Genomic DNA, 24,962 nt, shown 5'->3' with positions numbered 1-24,962 from the left:
TTAAAGAACATTAAATATGCAATTAATTCTAGAAATAGCAGTCTCGGTCCCACTCTTAATCCCAGGACTGTACTGCTCCCCCACCAGCCTGACTCCCATTGCCCTTAAACCTGATGGGGAGGGCAAGGTGAATGGTGGTTTCAGGTAAGAACAGAGTGAGTCATCTGACCGTTACTGCCCAATCAGCAGCCCTTCTGTCCAAAACGTTACTTTGGCATTGTGACGTCACTCCCCTCCAGGTCTGGCCCCGGAAGCTCCTTCCGCTGCCTCAGCCCCTCAAGGTGTGTCCTCAAACCCGAGCCCGCTCCTTCGGGATTGATGTGGAAGCTCCCACTGAGTGAGACCGTTTCATGCCGGGTCACAGGAAGCCTTGACTGTGCTGGGTGTTGACAGTGTCGGTTAAATATTAATCTGCTCAACCTGTCACTGAGAGAGGTGTGAAAAAGGGGCTAAATCGGAATCACCTTCTTCTGTGCTGTCGATCTCTACAACAATCATATAACCAGAAGGTAACACTCTGAGATCTTAATCAAGGTGCGGGAACAAATGACTGCAGATGCTGGAATCGGAACTGAAAACAACAAATGCTGGAGATCACAGCGGGTCAGATAGCATTCACAGAGGGAGAACAAGCTAACGTTTCGAGTCTAGATGACTCTTCATCTTAATCAATACAGTTAAATATTTTTAGTGTCATTGCATTTTGATATCAACACGATCATTTTGCTGTTATTAGAATGTAGTTTGCTTCAATTTGTTGAATAGCAGCAGCAACAAAATTCCGCCAGCATTTTGATCAGTCTAACAACAATGGTACATATTCTTTTGTTTAGCTTGTGAACAAATGCAAAATTATGACGGATGGAGTAAATGTGGGACAAATACAATGTACTTCAATGAAAGGAAGAAGTGGACAAGGTAAAGTTCAAAGATCAGCTGTGTTACTGGTAATATTCCCTGATGAGTATCAGACCCTCCAGGATAGAATGTTACAATTTCAGGAAAGGCTGAGAAGTAACTGTTACTATCAGAATGGGAAACAGCATGGCAGGCATCTCAGGAGACTGCATAGCCTGAGCACAACTTGCAGATGAATGGTATTTGGTGCTTGGCCACTGGACAGACCATCTATGAACAAAAACAGTTGTTTTATCCCCTCATACATGATCTGTGGCAGCAGGAGAGATCATCTAGGCTCACGATCCTGCTACATGGAAACACAGAATTCAGTTTACTGAACCAGCTCATAACATCAATTGGATGGTCAGGCTGTTTGTAAACAGGTCTTGGCAGTGTGGCTGTGGAGGGAGGTAACTATCTGTCCTTCTGTGGTTCCATTCAAGCCCGGGTGTCCTTGGAGATGGGGCGCAGAATGTCCTTCTCAATGCCTTTAGAGGGATGGAGCACCACAGAGGCATACAGTGCTTTATTTCCCGTCCAACTCCATTTCGATTTTATCCCTTCCCTCTCTTCCTACTACGTCCCCTGCCACGTTTATATTTGGTATTGCATTGCCCAAAAAAGGCTGCGCTTGTAAATCATCAATTGGATACACATGAGTTTTTACTGGTGGTGGCTGCTCATTATACAAAAAAAAAGAAGTTGCAGTGGGAAAGAACTCATTTTTGTGTGATAACACTTCTGGGTAGAAACATAGACTAATAAAACACAGCAATGAAGGGCTCCTATGGTGCAGGGTTAGAATTCTTAAGTGTGTTCAAGTTCAGCCTGCTACCCTAAATGTGTAATATCTATGGGCAGAGTGATTAGAAATAACTAATGAGAACTGAAACAATTTAGGTTTTTGACTCTGTCATGTAGGAGGAGAAAGAGACCATTAATCCTTGTGAAAATGCTACATAAAGACAGGAAGAGTCTGCAAGTAAAATCGCACAATTATTTATTGCAAATTAATATTTTGTATCAATGGTTGAAAGTAGAAGGTTTTCGGTGTGATATTTCTTTAGCTTTTTACATCAGATTTTTTAATTGCATGTTTTGTTCACTTTCTTCTGACAGACGATGATGGAAAAGGAATTAGTCAATTGCTCAATAGTTACAGTGACAGAGAATTAAACCTGATTCCCCGATTCTACTGTGAGAGATTGGAGGATGCAATATTAGACTTGGTGGAGAGCATTGCCCTAACATTAACAGCAACTGATTCATTGAGCAATGGAAATTATGCTGTAAGTTATATTATAGAATTTTTCCATTATTCTATTATTAATCAGTAAAATGATTGAAGTGGGCATGTATTTGAAGGAACCTTTGGAAATTTAAGGAAAAGTAACAAGGTTGTGCATCTCGTTAATGATATGAAAAACCGTAAAAGTAAGGGTCAGGGGTACAAAAATAAAAAAAGCACCAGAAAATAGAAAATACTGAAACAATATTATTTTCAAAGAAAAAAAAATAATGAAAAGTTGTTTACTTGAAGGACCGATAATGAACTGAGAGCAAAATGGAAATTAGTGAGGTGGGACCCCATGGCTTAGTGGTTAGTGGATGAAATCATGTGATGATGAAAACCACATGACAGAGAATGTCAGGATAACAGATCAGTTTTAGCGAGATGGAAGAAATGCCATGATGAATATTTCACTGGGAAGAATAGCTTGTGTGTGCTCTGCAAGCAACAAGGTTCGAGCAGAGAGCACAAATAAAAATACCATGGTGGGGAGGGATTGGGGTCAGCGGTTTTAAGGGAGACGCTGGAATACCCAGTGAGTTCAGTTTCCAAATCGATTATGATGGAATTCTTCAGTTTATGTTGTATGCAGCTTTTGGTTTAAGCCCTAACACTATGGTCATTGTGTCACTTAGAACTGAGAGAGCTAAGTTTGGCTCGACCTAGAAATAAGTGAAACATTGTCACCGGCGGCACGGTGGTTCAGTGGTTAGCATTGCTGCCTCACAGCGCCAAGGTCCCAGGTTCAATTCCAGCCTCAGGCAACTGCCTGTGTGGCGTTTGCACATTTCTCCCCATGTCTGCGTTGGTTTCCTCCGGGTATTCCGGTTTCCTCCCACAGTCCAAAGATGTGCAGGTCAGGTGAGTTGGCCATGTTAAATTGCCCATAGGTTAGGTGCGTTAGTCAGAGGGAAATGGGTCTGGGTAGGTTACTCTTCAAAGGGCCCTTGAGCTCTGTAGGGAATCTAAAAAAAATAAGAAATATGTTGTCAAGTTTTAAACAGGTCACCTTATGAAGTTCAAGTTGAAGTACCAGTAAGGTGCCACTCATGTGACTGAGGCAGGTAATGTTGAGGGACTCTTGAAGAAGTGTCCTGTCTAGATCATCGAAAGTGAGGAATTACAACCCCTTGTGAAGTTTTCTTGACTTGGTAGATTAGATTAGATTCCTTACAGTGTGGAAACAGGCGCTTCAGCCCAACAAGTCCATACTGACCCTCCGAAGAGTAACCCTGAAGAAGGGCTTATGCCCGAAACGTCGATTCTCCTGTTCCTTGGATGCTGCCTGACCTACGCTTTTCCAGCAACAATTTTCAGCTCATCCTTAAATACAGGTGAGGTGCCGGAGGACTGGAAGGCTGCTCATGTTGTCCCCCTTTACAAGAAGGGTAGTAGGGATATTGCGGGTAACTACAGACCAGTAAGCCTGGCATCAGTGGTGGGAAAGTTGCTGGAGAAGGTACTGAGGGATAGGATCTATTTATATTTGGAAAATAATGGGCTTATCAGTGATAGACAACATGGTTTTGTGCGGGGGAGATCCTGCCTTACTAACTTATTAGAGTTCTTCGAGGAAGTGACCAAGTTGATGGATGAAGGAAGGGCTGTTGATGCATGCATGGACTTTAGTAAGGCATTTGATAAGGTTCCCCATTGTAGACTAACGGAGAAAGTGAAGTCACATGGTGTGCAGGGTGTTCTCGCTAGGTGGATAAAGAACTGGTTGAGCAACAGGAGACAGAGAGTAGTAGTTGAAGGGAGTTTCTTGAAATGGAGAAAGGTAACCAGTGGTAGTCCACAGGGGTCAGTGTTGGGGCCACTGTTGTTTGTGATATACATAAATGATCTGGAAGGTTGGTAAGATCAGCAAGTTTGCAGATGACACGAAGATTGGTGGAGTAGCAGAAAGCATAAGGGACTGTCAGAGAATACAGGAGGGTATAGATAGACTGGAGAGTTGGGCGGAAAAGTGGCAGATGGTTTTCAATCCAGACAAATGTGTGGTGATGCATTTAGGCGAGACTAATTCAAGAGTGAATTATACAATAAATGGAAGAACCTTGGGAAAAGTTGATGAGCAGAGAGATCTGGGAGTGCAGGTCCATTGTACTCTGAAGGTTGCTGCACAGGTGGATAGACTGGTCAAGAAGACATACAGTATGCTTGCCTTCATTGGACGGGGTATTGAATATAAGAGCTGGCAAGTCATGTTAAAATTGTGCAAGACATTGGTTCGGCCACATTTAGAATACTGTGTACAGTTCTGGTCGCCACATTACCAAAAGGATGTGGATGCTTTGGAGAGGTTGCAGAGAAGGTTTACGAGGGTGTTGTCTGGTCTGGAAGGTGCTAGCTATGATGGGAGGTTGAGTAGGTTAGGTTTATTTTCATTAGAAAAAAGGAGATTGAGGGGGATCCTGATTGAGGTTCACAAAATCATAAAGGATATAGACAGGGTGGATAGAGATAAGCTTTTACCCAGGGTGAAGGATTCAATAACAAGAGGTCATGCTTTCAAGGTGAGAGATGGAAGAGTTAAGGGGGATACACGCGGCAAGTACTTCACACAGAGGGTGGTGGGTGTCTGGAGTGCGTTGCCAGCAGAGGTGGTAGAGGCAGGCACAGTAGATTTATTTAAGATGCGTCTGAGCAGATGCATGAGTGGGTGGGGAGCAGAGGGATACAGATGCTTAGGAATTGGGCAACAGGTTTAGACAGTACATTTGGATCGGCTTAGGCTTGGAGGGCTGAAGGGCCTGTTCCTGGACTGTAAATTCTCTTTGTTCTTCGTTCTTTGTAAGCACACGTGTTGAAAAGGCAACACTTCATGCAGTTGCAGTGATGTTAATATTGTATCTGTTGGTGAGCTGAAGGATATTTATGACTTCAATTATTGGAGTTTCATGATGTTATCAGAACTAGTTACCCAAATTGTCCCAAATACCATAATGACCCTTGATATCCTTTCAATTCTTACTGCAATAAAATCCTGGTAATTACAAACTTTTCAATGTTTCCTACAAAATTTCTAATTTATTGTTTTGGATTTCCTTTTTGTTTCTTTGGATATAGCAGTGAAACTAGTCCACTTTTAATGTAGGAAATTCAATGAAGGTGTTGTGGTTCTAGCTATTAAAGTGACAACATGGATCTTATGTTCGCATCATAGTTCAAGTGTTATGGATTCAAACCCAAACCCCAAAACTTCCACTTCCAATATTGTAGAGTCTGGTTTTGTTTATCACATAACTTGTTAACTGCAAGTTTCATGTCATATCCAATAGATTCCTCTATTCCTGATGAAGGGCTTTTGCCCAAAACATCGATTTTCCTGCTTCTCGGATGCTGCCTGAACTGCTGTGCTTTTCCAGCACCACTCTAATCTAGAATCTGGTTTCCAGCATCTGCAGCCCTTGTTTTTGCCTACTACTAATGTCTCCCTCATAGTACTTCTTCACAAGGGGAGGGAAAGTCTCATCAGTGTGCTGAGATGAATATTCTTCACCAACGGAACATCATTAATGTAACAGCTTTTCACAATTACGACACTGCTGTTTATCATTTTCTCTCTTTCATTGTTTTCCTTTCTATTTCTTCTTTTTCTGGTTTATTCCATTGTTCTTCCTTTGTTTCTTTCTTTCCCATCTTTTTCCCTCATTTCCTCCATCAATTAATTCTTCCATTCCGTTCCTTCATCTATTGTTTCCCTTTTCCCGTTTCCCTTTCTATTTTACCTGTTCTTCTCTTTTATTCCAGTATATCCGTAATCTGTCAGAGCATCAACAGAGAAAGGAAGCAGCAAAACATCTTCTGAACACAGTGACCAAAACCAATGGCTGCAGAGAACGAATATTTTGGGAAACATTGGTGAAAATGCAAGAATCAAAGCCAAAACTGAAACTCATTCTGAAAGAAATTCAGAGCAGAGGTATTGTACAGTCCAAGTATTTCTAGCAATCAAACATGATTGCCTCTTTAATGGGTGAGGCTGCTACACACTACTAATGAAATGAAACATCTTTCCCAGGTTTTGACTTGCTTTATAATGCACGCATCGGAGAGATGGAAGGCGAGCTATCAGATCAGCTCAAAGGTAAGTCAAAATAAAAGTAATCGTTAATCATAAAAATGTACTGCATTAATTAAGTTCTAACATTTTATTTGTGTCTCACATTTCATCACTGAAAGGAAACAAACCCTCCAAATTATTACCATGAACTGTTTCTATAAAATGCGATCAAAGTTACAACACGAAGCAAATGAACTGGAACTTGGGCATGGACAGTGTTCTATCTGCCACAAATTCAATGCCACATGTGTGATATTGAGCTTTGTTGGAAATTGCTGAATGCTCATTTTGATTTTCCCAGCTGCTCTGGAGCAGACTGAGCCCAACTTTCCAGTTTTAGATGCTGAACCACAAGGTCACAATCAGCTTTGCAAGTCAGTTGGTTTCAAAATCTTCCCTGGTACTTTGTCAGGCCATTATTTCTTTTCCCTTCAGTCACATCAGGGTCTTAAAAGAAGTCTTGCTTTTACTGTCAATACTTGGCCTTAGGGTGCCTTTATGCAAATGTAAACCTCAATATCACCAGAGACTCAGAGTCTACAATGTCTATATTGGGCTGGAGTCACATAGAGCTCCAGACCCAGTTAAAGCTTGAATCAAATACATGACAGACTGAGTAAAGATGATGTCATTTATAGGATCTCATTTGGTTCTAGACTAGTTACTGATGAAGTCAGATCTGGTGAATACAGAAGTTAGAGTGTGGTCCCACAGTGTGGACAGACTGAACTGATATGTATGTACTGGTTGAAGAAGGTCTTGATTCATATGTCGGCTCCACCCTGGGCAATGACTTGAAACACACATTGACCTAAAGAAGGTGAGGATATGGGTCACGTATAGAAACAGAATCTTTAAACATCCAAGTGTCATATTTCTACCAACTGCATATGTAGTAGAGTTCAACATGTATCAGATTGCACACATGTTGTTTGGGCATTGAATAAAGGCACAAATAGGGCTACAATGATATTAGCTTGACCTAATTGATCAACCAGGACTAGATAAGGAATTGTTTTTCAATAAGTCACATACCCCAGAAACACATTTCTACACAAAGTGCTGAAACATTGGATTTGTGAAGAGCCCATATTTGCTGAAATCTTACTGACGTCAAGTGGCTGTGTCAAAGACTGTACTCAATTGTCTGGCTAGGCAATTAGTTGACTTGGAAACATATTTAGGCTCATATCGAGATAAGATTTGCTTCATCTATGTCTCGGACTTGTTAAAACATGAAATCAAATATGGGGTCAAGCTGGGTATAGGTAGATTCACACGAAGAATCAGAATAGATAGGGAGTCCATTCACATACAATCTTAGACTGTACAATGAGAGGCTTCAGCTTTCGCACTGAAATGGACAATGAGTTGATAAAATTGGTGGAAGATCTCAATGTGATCCTTATACATCGACAGTGTTATTTTATAATTATGGTTCACATAGCACATTTAATTGTATCACTGGTTTGTCATCCTGTTCCCAACAGTAAGCATTGAAAAAGCATTATGCACAGTCCCTATTCAGCCAGTGGGCCATATGTTTACATTAGGTATAAATTGTCTGAGATTGAAGCAGACATCAATCTTATAAACACTCTGATACTATCTCCACTAGGGACAACAGACAAAACAAAAATGAATACAGTAAATAATAATAAGTGAACAATGTGATAATATTTGGCTTCTCAGATGTTCCAATGTTAAATTCTCCTCAAATGGAGATGGAGATGACGATAGAGTGGAGGGGCTTGTCTGTTATAATGTAAAATCTACTATAATTCAGTATTTATTCGGCAAGATTAATTTCTAGCACGGCGTAGTAAAATTTGGATTTGACTCACATATTCTGTATTGCTACCCAACTCAATCTCCTTGCTTCTCGTTAATTGTTTTAATGTAGTTAATTAACAAATAAGAACAATGCCAACATAATTTTGATCATTGTCATGAAAGGTATACAAGATCAGCACAAGCAACACCTCCTCCATCAAACCGAGCATGTGTTCAAACACACCATCAAAGGAGACAGCAAAATAACGACCATTTCCCTCACTGATCGATATACAGAGCTTATCATTATTTCCACTCTGCGTGAACGGAGACTAGTGGAACATGAGCTCCTTTCCAGAGGCAGAGAACATGAAGAATGGCAGCGGAAGTACGTCACCAGCGAACTTGAAAAAATCCGGATTGATCAATTATTCAGGAGCAGTTTTGGTCACTCCAGCCTGTCTGGCACCACGGTGGTTAGCGGAGTGGCTGGCATTGGTAAGACAACAATGGTGCAGAGGATGGTCCATGAATGGGCAGCAGGAAACATCTATCCTCAGTTCCAATTTGTTCTACATTTCACATTTCGAAATCTTAATGCCATCAACAGAGCCGTTTCTCTGACTGAAATGGTATTGGATCAGTACCCTTATTTAGAAAAGATAATTGAAGATATCTGGATGAAACCTGAATATCTTCTCTTGGTTTTTGATGGATTAGATGAGTACAAACACCAGATTGATTTCATTGGCCACGTGGCTGGTGATGTCTCTGTGAATCACTGTGTTGCGCCTGACTGCAGATGTGAAGTTTTTGAAATGGTGCACTCCCTGGTACAGCAACAGCTGCTCAGAGGTTGTTCTGTGCTGGTTACCAGCCGGCCGACTGCCCTTGACTCATTGGAAAAGGCCAATGTCAACCTTTGGGCTGAGATCCTGGGCTTTCTTGCTGATGAAAGAAAAGAGTTTTTCAGAAAGTTTTTTGGCAGTGAGCAACTCGCTACCAATGTCTTCAAACACGTCGAGGAGAATGAGATCCTGTACACCATGTGCTACAACCCTTCATATTGCTGGATCATTTGCTCAACCTTAGGCCCGCTCTTTACACAGCTGAAGTGCAAGCAACCTCTTCCCAAAACCATCACTCAACTTTTCTCCATCTACCTTTCCAATCTCTTGGACAACCACAAGCGAGATGTTGAGGACCAGCGGATGGTTTTACAGCGACTCGGGGAGTTGGCTTACCAGGGAGTTTCGAAAAGGAGAATTGTTTTTAATGAGAATCACTTCATTCAGCATCAGCTGGAGTCCAGCAAATTCATTTCAGGATTCATGATGGAGATCTTGGAAAGGGATGACACAGCTAAAAACATTGTGTACACATTTCTCCACCTTACCATCCAGGAATTCTTGGCCGCCCTGGCTCAGTATTTGAGTCCAAAGCATCAGAACATGGTGGAAATGCTTCACTGTGCTTTTAAGAAGGATGATGGTCGGTTTGAGATTTTTATTCGATTTTTAGTTGGTCTTTCAACACCCACTTCATCCCGAAATCTGGAACCATTCCTGGGTCCGCTGTCTCATCACACGACCTGTCAGGTGATAGACTGGCTGCAGGCCAATGTTCAGGCAGAAATCAAAAACATGGACAGAGTCACTGGAAAGAGGAAACTGCTGAACACATTCCATTATTTGTCGGAGTCTCAGAATAGAGCTTTAGTTCAGAAGACCATTGGATCAGTGGAACGTTTGAACTTTGGGGACCCCAATCCAAAGAATGCACTGAGATTGAACCCAATGGACTGTTTTGTAATGTCTCATGTTGTACAACTTTGTGAATCAGTGATGGAGTTGAATTTGGAGAAATGTTATATTCAGGAGGAGGGGATCAAACGATTGGCCCCTGCAATCCACAAGTGCAAAGTTCTAAGGTATGTTTGATCCGGGTGAAATTAGATAACATGTCAGCAATGACCCATTGATTTTCTCTTATAAATTCCAACTGATATGAATTTCATAGGATCATAGAATCTCTACAGAGCAGAAAACGGTCATTTGGACCATCTCGTCTGCTTCAACCCTCTGAAGTGCATCCCATCCAGACCCCTCCCCTATCCCTGCATTTCCCAAGGGACATGAAAGGCTACAGAAAAGATTTAGAAGGATGTTGCCAGGGTTGGAGCGTTTGACCTTAGGGAGAGGCTGAATGGACTGGGACTGTTTTCCCTGGAGCATTGAAGGCTGAGGGTGACCTTATATATAGAGTTTATAAAGTCATGAGGAACATGTTTAGGGTAAATAGGCAAGGTCTTTTCCTTGGGATCTGGGAGTGAGAGGGGAAAGATTTAAAGGGTACTTAAGGGGCAACTTCTTCACACAGGATGGTGTGGGTATGGAATGAGCTGCCAGGGGAAGTGGTGGAGGCTGGTGCAATTACAACATTTAAAAGGCATCTGGATGGGTATATGAATAGGAATCATTTAGAGGGATATGGGCCAAATGCTGGCAAATTTGATTAGATAAATGAAGGATATCTGGTCGGTATGGACGAATTGGACCAAAGGGTCTGTTTCCTTGTTGTACATCTCTATGACTATAACCCATCTAGTCTGCACATCCCTGGAAACTATGGGCAATTTAGCACGATCAGTCCATCTAACCTGCACATAGTTGACTGTGGGAGGAAACCAGAGTACCCAGAGGCAACCCCCGCAGACACTGGGCGAATGTGCAAACCCCACACAGACAGTCACCCAGGGGTGGAATCAAACCCAGATCCCTGGTGCTGTGAGGAAACAGTGCTAACTGTTGAGCCACTTGTCACTATAGTAGCTGAATCACAATTACTATTCGTTTTTTTTCTGAGAGTCAAGGAGTTTTCCATGCTTTTTATTTATTTTTAATGCTACTACTGCATTGACCTTGATACTGAGTGAAAACTATTAATTGTAAGACCAATTAAGTTAGCACCGGGCTAACTTAATTGGTCTTACATTGTGAGACATTCAAAACCCACAAGGAGTCTGGCAGAGTCTTTAACTAGTGCTATGACAAGGAAACAAAGAACCGAGCCAAATCATCGTACCTCTGTGTTCACAACAGAGTAAAATTAAAACCTTCAAAGATTTTAACCTCAACAATTCCTAACCAGACTTTAGAACCAATCGCAGACTCTGTTGATAATGAAACCTAGACGGTGGGTTAATAACTGAAACAACAAAAAAAAAGCAATCTATTACCAATATAGGAACTTTAGCAGAGCAAAATTAAACAACAAAGTTTGAAACCAATAACCTTGTTTTCAGGGCAATTCACACAAAAGACAGACAAACAGACAAATAAACACAGTGAAGGGATAATTAAAATAAAGTAACAAAACTGGCCAGATTAAGTGGTTTTCATATCTTATTCTCAATGTATATTTGATGGTTTCTTTGTTAATTTTCTGAAGATATTGATCTGTGCCACCTTTGAATTCACTCTGAGGACTGAAATTCTGAAATAAAGTACAAGGTTAGGCAGGGAGCATTTAAATCTTCATGCTGTAACGTCAATAGCTAAGTTCATTCTCTCAAAAGCACAGTCCCAAAAACCGACCTAAACCGTGATCTATGCCTATGTTTGACCATCTCGTTCTCTCCCAGAAACAAATGGAAATTGGTGTTCTGAGGAAAGCTCATTGGACCAAAATATATCTATCCACAGATGCTGCCAGACCTGCTGCGCTTTTCCCTCAATTTTTGTTTTTGTTTCTTATGTCCAGTATCCACAATTCTTTTGATTTTATGTTCTATCCCAGGCTTGTTCACAACAATTCCCAGGTACTGGCCTGATCAATTCCCAAACATTTCTTATCTGGTTCAATGTGCTGCTCTCCCACCGTGCTGAAACATCTACAGGATCCTATTGATCAAGAGCTAACCTGCCATTAACTGTGAGGCCCCACCTCGCGAACAAACAGCAGCTTGTTTGTTTGTTTTGTTGAAACACAAGTTGCTGTCCACAATCCAAAGATCATTTCCAGCTCATTGCAGTTCACTGCTACAAATCAAAATTGATGAAATAATAAATTAAACGAAAAGTTGGCGAAGGTTTGAACACTAATCCTAAGAGGCCCTCAATTAAATGAACAGACCTGGTGTGTGACTGAACACAGTTCACTGACAGAGAATAGCAATGGAGATCAGGTGGCAAATCAAACTGTTAAACCCAATCTCTGTTACCAATTGTGTGCCATTGCAGAGATGAATATCATCCTTTGTAGTTTACTTTTACAAACCAAAGCTAATCTGGTATTGTATTTGACCCAACCATTCACTCGATAAATAGTAAGTGAATGCTGTACCTAGTTCAATGCAGAATATGTTGCTAACACAGCAAGGCTGCCATTCATGTATCTGAAACTGTTACGGGTGAGGGTCAGGGTGGGTTTGAAATAGAGGCTCAACAGTCTGTGATTTACAGGAGGCATGATCTGCCCTTTGTGGTAGCACAAAATTCACCATTCACCCCAGCAGCAGGGAGATTGGGCAGCTCATCACCACATATTTTACATGACTGTTGGGATGAACTATTATCCATTCTGCTTGGAACTGAAAACATGGCTTGTGTATTGTTAAATACAATAGAGATGCAGGAATTTATTGATTGATTGATGTCTATAAGTCTTTTTCTTTGTTGTGTTATCCAAGCAGGGCAATAATGCCTCACAATTAACCATTGCTTTTACTCTTTGCTGGATTACATATGGATGAGTTCAATGGAATAAAATTGCACAAATGTTTAAAAAAATTGGATATAAGACAATCAATTTTCTGTCTTGCGTTCAACTTGTCAGAGTCAAATAACATGGAAACAGACCCTTTCCAGTCCATGCTGAACGTAATCCCAAACTAAACTCGTCCCACCTGCCTGCTCCAGGCCCATATCCCTCCGAACCTTTCCTTCTCATGTATTTATCAAAATATCTTTTAGAGTCATAGAGATGTACAGCACGGAAACAGACCCTTCGGTCCAACCTGTCCACGCCGATCAGATATCCCAACCCAACCTAGTCCCACCTGCCAGCACCCAGCCCATATCCCTCCAAACCCTTCCTATTCATATACCCATCTAAATGCCTCTTAAATGTTGCAATTGTACCAGCCTCCACCACATCCTTTGGCAGCTCATTCCATACACGTACCACCCTCTGCGGGAAAAAGTTGCCCCTTAGGTCTCTTTTATATCTTTCCCCTCTCACCCTAAACCTATGCTCTCTAGTTCTGGACTACACAACCCCAGGGAAAAGACTTTGTCTATTTAGCCTATCCATGCCCCTCATAATTTTGTAAACCTCTATAAGGTCACCCCACAGCCTCCGATGCTCCAGGGAAAGCAGCCCCAGCCTGTTCAGCCTCTCCCTATAGCTCAAATCCTCCAGCCCTGGCAAGATCTTTGTAAATCTTTTCTGAACCCTTTCAAGTTCAGAACATCTTTCCAATAGGATGGAGACCAGAATTACACACAATATTCTAACAGTGGCCTAACCAATGTCTGGTACAGCCGCAACATGACCTCCCAACTCCTGTACTCAATACTCTGACCAAAGAAGGAAAGCATACCATACCTTCTTCACTATCCTATCTACCTGTGACTCCACTTTCAAGGAGCTATGAACCTGCACTCCAAGGTCTCTTTGTTCAGCAACATTCCCTAGGACCTTACCATTAAGTGTATAAGTCCTGCTAGGATTTGCTTTCCCAAAATGCAGCACCTCGCATTTATCTGAATTAAACTCCATCTGCCACTAATTGCACCCATATCCACCACTTCCTCAGGAACTACCCTGAGTTTAAAAAAAATTTCTTCTTGTGACTTTTTTAACTCTGTCTCTTCTCACCTTAAAAATGTGCCCCTAGTCTTGAAATCCCCATCCTCGGGAAAAGACACCTACCATTCAGCCTTTTTATACCGCTGATGATTTTATAATCCTCTGAGGTCACTTCTCAACCTCTTATGCTCCAGTGGGAAAAAATCCCAGTCTATCCAGCCTCTCCTTATAACTCAAACCTTCCATATCAACAGCTTCCTGGTAAACCTTTTCTGAACTTTCTCCACCTTAATAATATTCTTCTTTTACCGAAGTGACTATAACTGGACACAGTATTCCAGAAGAGGCCTCACCAATGCAAACTTCAAAGAGTTATGTTCCTGAATCCTTAGCTCCCTCTGTTGTAGAACACTGCCCAAAGCCCTCCCATTAACTGATTAACTTCTCCCCAAGTTTGTTGTATCAAAATGCATTTATCTAGATTGAACTCCATCTGCCGTTTCTCAACCCATTGACCCATTTTGTCAAAATCCCTTAGAAAATCCTCTTCTTTTCTATGCCACCAATTTTGATATCATTTGCAAACTTACTAACCATGCCTTCTGTATTTTCATCCAAATTGTTTCTATAAGTGACAAACAAAAGATAAGCCAGAACCGATCCCCGTGGAACATCGGTGGTGACGGGCCTCCAAGTCTGAAAAACAACCCTCCACTTTGTCTCCTGCTGTTAAGCCAATTTTGTATCCAATTGGCAAGCTCTCCCTGAATCCCATGTGTCCAGTTTTGGGTTAAAATATATATTCTATTTCCAGGTCATAAAATGGGTAGTACCTAATAAGGCCATCTGGTCAATTATGTCTGCACTGGCTCCTTAAATGGCCTACACACTTCATCCTTTTCCCCTCCTCTTCCCTTAAAGCTATCACATGTTTTCTCCTTCAGGTATATATCAAATTCGTCTTTTCAGAATTGTGCTGGGTTGTACTGTCAATAGCCTTTCAGTCAGTGAACGAGTAACAGCAATTTACTGAGTAAAATATATGACAAGAACTGTACACTTCTCATTTTTCACCATTCAAGCAATTAATCTACTGTTTGAAATATGTGTTCACTGGTCACCAACTAATTCAGTCAGAATAGTTATGCAAGATTTCAATCTGTTTTCTAATACTGCACAACACTGTTCTATCTGCCCATGCCTCAGTATGAAACAATTGGATGGAGTTTCTGTAAGGTGAAGTTTATGCTATGTTAATCAGAGAGATTGTTTTTTTCTTCTTGGCTGTTAGGCTGAATGACAATAACATTGGAGATACAGGAGTCAACATTTTGTCTGCATCATTGGCGCATTCGGAATGCAAAACAAAGCGATTGGAGTAGGTAATCTTCCCAACATTAACCCCAAATTTTATGTGCAATGATTTGTGGTAAGTTGGGAATTTGCTGTATCTTTGGCATGACCACTGTTGAATATATAGGGGAAGGTGAGGACTGCAGATGCTGGAGATTAGAGTCAAGAGTGTGGTGCTGGAAAAGGACAGCCAGTCAGGCAGCATCCGAAGAGCAGGAAAATCGATGTTTTGAACATAAACCCTTCATTAGGACTCCTGATGAAGGCTTTATGTTCGGAATGTCGATTTTCCTGCTTCTCGGATGCTGCCTGACCGACTGTGCTTTTCCAGCACCACATTCTTCGATCTTGCTCGACTGCACCTGGAGTATTCTGTTCTGTTCTGCACAACAAGTATATATTAGACTTCAATCAAATTTCAACAGGAAGATATTAGGGAGAAATTGAATCAGAATCTTTTTGTGGAAATTATGGTCACATAGTAACCAATGGAGATGTTTAAAATGTTGAATGATGGGACTGGGTCGTTAGCTAAAAGATCGAGGAAAGAGCATTATTTTAAAGTTACAGTTCAGCCATCATTCAGGAGCCAGTTCAAACCACACTTCCAACTAGAGAAGCAAAATTTTCAGATTCTCAACAAAAATAGTTGTTAAGATTCAGAGATGAAAGTAAAAAAGTTAATTTGTTTTGTTCAATTAATACAATTTAGCCTAAGCTGATGTGTTTACATCCCACGATGTTACAATGCTTGAGGAGAGATGCAGGGCATCGGAGAAAGGAAGAAATGACTCATGAAAAGGATTTCATGGATCATGAACATAAGGTCTGAAGATAGATTGCAAACATTGGATCTATCTCCATTAAGGAAAGGAAGCTGTGATGTAATTTAAATGAAGTAGTAAAAATGATAATTTCAGTGGAAAGAGTCGATAGCAATAAATTGTTCACTGCCATGAAATGATCAAGTATATCAGCACAAAAATTCAAGAAATTGCCAAAAGAAGCAAGAACAATGTGAGATCATCTTTTCTGCACAGTGACTGGTTAAGGTTGGAATGTTGTGCCTGACTGACATCATGGCAGAGGCTGGTTCAACTGAAGCGTTCAAAAAGGAATTAAACTTTGATATGGAAAGGCCCAGTGCACGGGATACGGGATACAGAGTGGCAGGAAGTGAATTGCTCATTCGGAGCCTCGAATCACCTCCTCCTTCACTGTACCCTGTTTGATTCTGTGAGGCTGTAGGAACGCATATTCTTTTCAAAATTAAGAGTAATGCCTTTCAATTAAGGAATAATAGTGTTAAAGACTAAAAGCATTAAAGTTAATTGATTATTAGTTCATCATTACTGAGTCAAATAAAATGAAAAGGAGGCTGATGGTTCAAAAGCTTTCTCACTTTGTTATGCTGATCCAATTATTGCTCTTCCTTCTCAGTGGAATTTCTTTTATCTTTTCAAGCTGTATTGAAAACTGATTTGTAATTATCAATCTTTAGTTTGCAGGATAACAATCTGACATTTGCTTGCATTGAAGACCTGAGGATGGCATTTAGTCAGAGCGAATCATTGTCAATGCTATACCTGGATGGAAATAAATTCACAGATGATTGCATTCCAAAAATGAGAAACTTCATCATCAACTGCAAGAATTTGGAGCTGATTCAGTGAGTGCATATGTTAAAACATTAAACATTTCCATTGTATTGTAAACAATAATTTCCTTAAATCATGTCCACAGCAAGTTCTTCAGGGGTGCTTAACATATTAATTCACCGGAACATACAAAATCAGAGCAGCAGCAGGCCATTCAGCCCATAGACCCTGATCTATCATTACATATACCATGAATGATTATCCAACTTTAAACCCTATTCCTGTTTTCTCCTTGATATCCTTGACCCCTTTAACCCTGAAGAACTTTATCTGCCTGGTGTTATAGAGATGTTCAACACAGAAACAGGCTTTTTTGTCTAACTGTCCATGTTGAACAGATACCCCAAATTAATCTAGTTCAGATGGAGTTTAATTTAGATAAATGTGAGGTGCTACATTTTGGAAAGGCAAATCAGGGCATGACTTATACACTTAATGGGAAGGTCCTGGGGACTGTGCTGAACAAAGAGACCTTGAAGTGCAGGTTCATAGTTCCTTGCAAGTGGACTCACAGGTAGATAGGATAGTGAAGAAGGCATTTGGTATGCTTTCCTTTATTGGTCAGAGGACTGAGTATAGGAGTTGGGAGGTCATGTTGAAGCTGTACATGACATTGGTTAGGCCACTTTTGGAATATTCTGCGCAATTCTGGTGTCTCTCCGAGAGGAAGGATGTTGTGAAACTTGGAAGGGTTCAGAAAAGATTTACAAAGTTATTGTCAGTGTTGGAGGCTTTGAGCTGTACGGAGAGGCTGAATAAACTCTGTTTTCTCTGGATCGTCGGAGGTTGAGGGGTGACCTTATAGAGGTTTATAAAATAATGAGTCCCATGGTTAGGGTAAATAGACGAGGTCTTTCTCTGGGATGGGGGAGTCCAGAACTAGAGGGCATAGGTGTAGGGTGAGAGGGGAAACATTGAAAAGGGACCTAAGGGGCAACCTCTTCAGGCAGAGGGTGATGCTTGTATGGAATGAGCAACCAGCGAAATGGTGGAGGCTGGTACAATTATGATGTTTAAAAGGCATCTGGGTGGGCACAAGAATAGGAAGGAAATGGGACAAGCGCTGGCAAATGGAAGTAGATTAGGTTAGGATGTGGAGCTGCCAGTGTTGGACTGGGGTATACAAAGTTTAAAAATCACTCAACACCAGGTTATAGTCCAACAGGTTTAATTGGGAGCACTAGCTTTCGGAGCACTGCTCCGGACAACCACCTGATGAAGGAGCAGTGCTCCAAAAGCTAGTGCTTCCAATTAAACCTGTTGGACTATAACCTGGTGTTGAATGATTTTTGGATTAGGTTCGGATATCTGGTCAGCATGGACAAGTTGGACCGAAGGATCTGTTTCTGTGCTGTACATGTCTCTGACTTGTTATGGACCAAGCCAGACCCCCTCAAAACATTTCAAGAAAGTAGCCTAGACCCTAACTTTGCTCGTTGTTTTAAGAAAGTGTAAAGTGGATATTCCAGGAGAGGTGCCATTGGTCAATCCACTTTGTTTTAAACAAAACCAAATTTATTTACAAGATTACCCAATGAAATAGAAGCAAAGAGAACTGAATGCAGAATAACCTCACCTATCCAAAAACCAAACAGACTTTACCTGTTGTTCCCTATACTTGCAACAATCCCCATAAATACCTTGTGGCGCAAAAGGTAGCATCAAACACCGGGTCTTACAGGAGAGAGATGTCAGACAGAGAGGATCAGCACGAACCTGCTTCTTTCACGTAACTGTTTCTTGGATCAGCAGCCTCAAAACACTCCCTGTCTGCTTTCAGTGAATAGCCAGACGTCCAAAAACCAAACCAAATCAAACCAGAGAAAAGCTGAGCTGGGGGAAGTGACCATTCCCCTTTCATTGCACAAATTCTTTTAAAAATAAAACTTTTTGCTGGAGGCAGTATCTGTAGTTATAATCAAACTGGCCCGAAAACCCTTTGAAACCCAAACCTTTTGGAACCTGTGTCTTTTACGATCTCTCTGGGGGGAACAAAACCAAGTGCAACAGAACCTTGTTAAAGGAGCAGCATCATCACAGACTCTATTTGACAGCATTTGGCCCTAATCCCCCTCAACCCTTCGCATTCATAAACCCATCCAGATGCCTTTTATATGCTGTAATTGTACCAGCCTCCACTACTTCCTTTGGCAGCTCATTCTAATCTCATACCATCCCACTGTGTGAAAAAGTTGCCCCTTAGGACCCTTTTAAATCTTGCCCCCTCAACTTAACCCTATGCCCCCGAGTTTTGGTTTCCCCAACCCTGGGGAAAACATCTTGTCTATTTGCCCTACCCATGCTCCTCATTGTTTTATAAACCTCAATAAGGTCACCCCTCAGCCTCCCATGCTTCAAGGGTAACAACCCCAGCCTATTCAGCCTCTCCCTCTAGATCAAACCCTCCAACCCCAGCAACATCCTTGTAAATCCTTTCTGAACCATTTCAATTTTCACAACATCCTTCCTATAGCAAGAAGCTCAGAGCTGCATGCAGCATTTCAAAAGTGGCCAAAGCAATGGCCTGCACAGCCACAACATGACGTACTAAAGCAAAGAAATACAGATAGTAGAAACCTGAAACAAAAGCCAAAACTGCTGAAGAAACTCAACAAGCCTGACAGCATCTGTGAAGAGAAAGTAAAGTTAATGTTTCGAGTCCAGTGATCCTTCTTCACAGCTGACTCTGTTTCTCTATCTGTAAACCTGCTGAGTTTCACCAGAAATTTCTGTTCTTTTTGAGAACAATATTTAACTTTTTCTTTCCAACCATTCAGTGTTTTAGCCAACAAACATTCTCTCTGACAGGGAATTTCACAGACTCACCTCAACCTGAGTGAAGAAATTTATCCTCATCTCAGCTCAAAATAGCCTACCCCAGATCCTTAGACATTGACCCTTAGTTCTGGACCTTGGGAACATCCTTCCTGTGTTTACCCTGACCTTTCCTGTTAGAATTTTGTAGGTTTCTAAAAGGTGCCCCATATTATTCTAACCTACAGTGGAAATAGTCCTAACTGATCCAGTCACTCTTCATTCATCAGTCCTGCTATCCCACGATCCATCTGGGAAACCTTTGTTGCATTCCTTCTATGCATGAATGTCCTTCCTTAGATAAGGGACAAAAACTATACACATGACTTCAGGTGTGGTCTCACCAAGGCAACTGCATGTAGGCAACTAGACAGCCCTGCTCATGTCGTTGAATCCTCTTCTCTTTTTATTCTCTTTTTCTGTCTCTCTCTCTCTGCCTCTGTCTATCTGTCTCTCTCTCTCTCTCTCTCTCTCTCTCTCTCTCTCTCTGCCTCTCTCACACCCGGACTCTCTTCGCCTCAGCATGCTACTCTCTAAGGGGTTGTGGGAGGGAGAGAGACTGTCACACATCTCCTTCTGGAATTTGTCTTTGCAAAGGAAGTCTGGAGAAAGATGCAGTGGCCTTTGTCAAGGTTTGTCCTGAGTAGCTCCATGACGCAAGACTGTGCTCTCCAGTCTGTTCCCCGGGACGCACACCGAGACAAACATCAACTGCTCCTGGAGGACCGTCACCTTGCTGAAAGACACTCTTTGCTCTGCCTTAAAGTTGTTGATTGTTAGTTCCCACCTGAATCACACACACTGCTGTTCACCCTCCCTTTCCAGGGGTTAATCCAGCTGTTCTTTGACACTGAACAGTCAGCAATCTCCTTCCCTGTTCTAGTGATTCAACTCCCAGAATTTTCCTCAGTCACTTCTCACTACCACCCTCTGGTGGATGCTCTTCCACCTGCTGAGCCCCCTGGCCTCCGCGATTCCCATCTCATTAAGTTGAAACAAGTTGTTATTTCTTATTGGTTCCCTTTGCGTGAGTTTCAGGTCTAGTCTGGTTGACAATGTCCTCACGAATTAACGAATTTGGTCCCTTGTGTTGCTACTGAGAATCTGATGCTCCCCAGTCTTTGCCATTTGCCATTTGAAGCACGTCTTTGAGGTGGTGTTCAAAGTGCAATCAACATTTCAGTGTGAAGTGATGAAAAATCAGCAAAATAAAAATCCTTGCCCATATCTGTCTTGATACCAGTCATTAGGAAGGAGTCATTACCGTGTTAATTATGTGTGTTGTAAACTTTTTAGTGCCGAAGTTGAAACCAGATATCCATCCCATTTTCATTCCATATTCATATCTGAAACATACATCTTTAACCACACATTATGTATCAGTCAGAACTATTTAATATCTTCTGAAAATACCTCTGGGCCAGACCAGGTAAGATTCCCAGATTCCCTTTGGTGATGGACATGAGTGAAGCAGATGTGTATTTACAGCAATCACTGATTAGGTTCTACAATGGTGACTATGAAACTAACTTTCAATTCCAGATGGATTAATTATTTGAGATAAAATTCAGACAGTTGCTGGTATTTGTACTCTAGGTCACTGCATTACAAGTCCAATGTGATTTCCCCCAGTCCAACTACATCCTCAATTAACATCATTCCCCAAATATCAACACCTTAGTTTCTTACAGCACTGTCTGTGTGTGCAGCAGCTCATTAGATTCTCTCTCCCCCACCACTTACACCCATTTGTTACTGTGTAGCTGCTCAAAGTTTGATTTCAAAATGTGTGTTTCAATTGGAAAATTATGAATGATTCTGTCATTTGAACTTTATTAATTGGTTGGTTATTAATCATTAATTTCTTTCTTAGATTATGGAGGAATCAGTTCAGTTCAGATGGAAAGAAGCAGCTCCGATCACTGAGAGAATGCAGGGCTGGTGTCCGAGTATTTGTGTGATCAAAGGATCAAGAAATTGCTAACTATTTGGACTTGATATTACTGAGAGGTGTATTTCTCTCACCTCCATCAAGTGAAACACATGAGGTATTACATTGGCTCAAGAAAAACTATTCCTGGAATTCTGAAATAGAATGGGAACGATGTGGAGTATTCAGTAGAAACTTTCAGTAGCAGTTGGTGAGTGTCGGTGTGTGGGTGATATTCACCGTCGAGCACAGGGAGATGGAGCTGTGACTGTGAAGCTTTTATAAAAGAGTCCGAGAGATCGCCATCATAGAAACAGGCCTTTCGGCCAGCGTGACTATGCTATCCAGTTTTCACCGTTAAACTAGTCCCTTTTGCCTGTGTTTGGTCCATGTACCCCCCCGTATCTAACCCATCCATGCACCTGTCTAAATGTTTCTTAAATGATGAAATTGCACTCACTTCCACCACCTCTGGCAGCCCATTCCAGACACTCACCATCCTCAGTGTGAAGAAAACTGCCTCTCTATACCCTTTTGTATCTCTCCCCTCTCACCTTAAACATATACCCCAGAGTTTTAGAATCCCTTGGGGAAAAGCTGCTGGCTACCTACCTTATCTACGCCTCTTATGATTTTATACTTCTGTATAAGGTCACCCCTAAATCTCCTGCGCTCCAGGGGAAAATGTGCCATCCTATCTCATCTCTTCTTGTAGCTCAAACCTTCCAGTCCAGGTAACATCCTAGTAAATCCTTACTGCCCTCTTTCTAGTTTAATAGTTACTTTCTATAGTAGAGCGTCTAGAACTGCGTACAGTATTCCAAATGTGACCTCACTCATGTCATAGAGTCATACAGCATGGAAACAGACACTTCAGTCCAACCTGTCCATGCCAAGCAGATATCCCAACCCAATCTAGTCCCACCTGCCAGCACCCGGCCCATATCCCTCCAAACCCTTCCTGTTCATATACCCATCCAAATACCTCTTAAATGTTGCAATTGTACTATCCTCCACCACTTCCTCTGGCAGCTCATTCCATACGCGTATCACCCTCTGCATGAAATAGTTGCCCCTTAGGTCTCTTTTATATCTTTCCCGTCTCATCCTAAACCTATGCCCTCTAGTTCTGGACTCCCCAACCCCAGGGAAAATACTTTGCCTATTTACCCTATCCATGCCCCTCATAATTTTGTAAACCTCTATAAGGTAATCCCTCAGCCTCCGACGCTCCAAGGAAAACAGCCCGAGCCTGTTCAGTCTCTCCCTATAGCTCAAATCCTCCAATCCAGGCAACATCGTTGTAAATCTTTTCTTAACCCTTTCAAGTTTCACAACATCTTTCCAATAGGAAGGAGACTAGAATTGCATGCAATATTCCAACAGTGGCTGCAACATGACCTCCCAACTCCGATACTCAATACTCTGACCAATAAAGGAAAGCATACCAAACGCCTTCTTCATTATCCTATCTACCTGCGACTCCACTTTCAAGGAGCTATGAACCTGCACTCCAAGGTCTCCTTGTTCAGCAACACTCCCTGGGACCTTTGCATTAAGTATATAAGTCCTGCTAAGCTTTGCTTTCCCAAAATGCAGCACCTCGCATTTGTCTGAATTAAATTCCATCTGCCACTTCTCAGCCCATTAGCCCATCTGGTCCAGATCCTGTTGTAATCTGAGGTAACCCTCTTCGCTGTCCACTGCACCTTCAATTTTGGTGTCATTTGCAAGCTTACTAACTGTACCTCTTATGCTCACATCCAAATCATTTATGTAAATGACAAAAAGTAGAGGATCCTTGTGGCACTCCAGTGGTCACAGGCCTCCAGTCGGAAAAACAACCCTCCACCACCACCAGTCTCTGTCTTCTACCTTTGAGCCAGTTCTGTATCCAAATGGCTAGTTCTTCCACTATTCCATGAGATCTAGCCTTGCTAATTAGTCTCCCATGGGGAACCTTGTCAAAGCCTTACTGAAGTCCATATAGATCACATCTACTGCTCTGTCCTCATCAACCCTCTTTGTTACTTCTTCAAAGAACTCTTGTACACCTGCAACAAGGCATTCCAACACCTGTACTCCATGCTCTGCAATTTGTTCAATAAACAATAAACCTGTTTGTTATTAATTATTTCTTATTATTACCTGTCTTCAGTTGTACATAAAGCTATATTCAATTTGTCTTAAACATATGTTTATTACACAAACAACCATATGTTCAAGTGTGTAATTATTCCCAGCGTTAGACTTTAGACATTAGACAATAGGTGCAGGAGTAGGCCATTCAGCCCTTCGAGCCTGCACCGCCATTCAATAAGATCATGGCTGATCATTCCTAATCAGTATCCTCTTCCTGCCTTATCTCCATAACCCTTGATTCCACTATCTTTGAGAGCTCTATCTAACTCTTTCTTAAATGAATCCAGAGACTGGGCCTCCACTGCCCTCTGGGGCAGAGCATTCCACACAGCCACCACTCTTTGGGTGAAGAAGTTTCTCCTCATCTCTGTCCTAAATGGTCTAACCCGTATTTTTAAGCTGTGTCCTCTGGTCCTCGTGTTTCCTGCTGCCAGAATGTCCAATCCTTTCATAATCTTATATGTCTCAATCAGATCCCCTCTCAGTCTTCTAAACTCAAGGGTATACAAGCCCAGTCGCTTCAGTCTTTCAGTGTAAGGTAATCCCGCCATTCCAGGAATTGACCTCGTGAACCTACGCTGCACTCCCTCAATAGCCAGAATGTCTTTCCTCAAATTTGGAGACCAGAACTGCACACAATATTCCAGGTGTGGTCTCACCAGGCCCCTGTACAGCTGCAGAAGCATCTCTTTGCTTCAAAACTCAATTCCTCTTGTTATGAAGGCCAGCATGCTATTAGCCTTCTTCACTACCTCCTGAAACCTGCATGCTTGCCTTCATTGACTGGTGTACAAGAACACTCAGATTTCTCTGTACTGCCACTTTACCTAAATTGATTCCATTGAGGTAGTAATCTGCCTTCCTGTTCTTGCCACCAAAGTGGACAGTCTGTGTTTGATACTGGGTCAGAGATTGGTCAGCGCTGTAGCTGTTCCCCTGTGGGAATGATAGGGTCTGCATCAACAGGATGTGTAAATACTGGGTCAGAGATTGGTCAACGCTGTAACTGTTCCCCTGTGGGAATGACAGGGTCTGCATCAACAGTGTGTGTAAAATCAGTCAGGATCAGGTCGTAGTTTGGAACCAGTGACCATCTGCACAATGTGTGCCTGTCCCACTCTCATCAAATACACTAGAGACCCCGACACTTGCAGAAATCCCGCTAACAAAACTCTGAAAGAAATCACATTTGTAAGGGAAGATTAATTGAGTAATCTACCT

General features: G+C 41.8%; 1 protein-coding gene across 4 annotated transcripts; it reads left to right on the top strand.

Annotated features, from left to right (window-relative positions):
• The first annotated feature begins 257 nt into the window (after nucleotides 1–257).
• On the top strand, nucleotides 258–23,730 carry LOC140454427 (NACHT, LRR and PYD domains-containing protein 3-like). Of its 4 annotated transcripts, none has more exons than XM_072549146.1 (9): nucleotides 258–509; nucleotides 834–918; nucleotides 2,020–2,189; nucleotides 5,948–6,119; nucleotides 6,219–6,284; nucleotides 8,217–9,963; nucleotides 15,136–15,222; nucleotides 16,699–16,866; nucleotides 21,543–23,730. In XM_072549146.1, the coding sequence occupies exons 2-9, from the start codon at nucleotides 855–857 to the stop codon at nucleotides 21,628–21,630; spliced, it is 2,562 nt and encodes an 853-aa protein (XP_072405247.1). In that variant the 5' UTR covers nucleotides 258–509; nucleotides 834–854; the 3' UTR covers nucleotides 21,631–23,730. The 4 variants fall into 4 exon arrangements, with proteins under 4 accessions (XP_072405247.1, XP_072405249.1, XP_072405250.1 ...); XM_072549147.1 differs by lacking the exon at nucleotides 258–509 and adding an exon at nucleotides 518–676; XM_072549148.1 differs by lacking the exon at nucleotides 21,543–23,730 and having other exon boundaries at nucleotides 15,136–15,226; nucleotides 16,699–16,842.
• Nucleotides 23,731–24,962: the final 1,232 nt, after the last annotated feature.

Source organism: Chiloscyllium punctatum, chromosome 29 (genome assembly GCF_047496795.1).
Source record: "Chiloscyllium punctatum isolate Juve2018m chromosome 29, sChiPun1.3, whole genome shotgun sequence".
Classification (NCBI taxonomy): domain Eukaryota; kingdom Metazoa; phylum Chordata; class Chondrichthyes; order Orectolobiformes; family Hemiscylliidae; genus Chiloscyllium; species Chiloscyllium punctatum.
The sequence above is the reverse complement of the archived record's forward strand: the minus strand, read 5'-3'. Positions and strand labels throughout refer to the sequence as shown.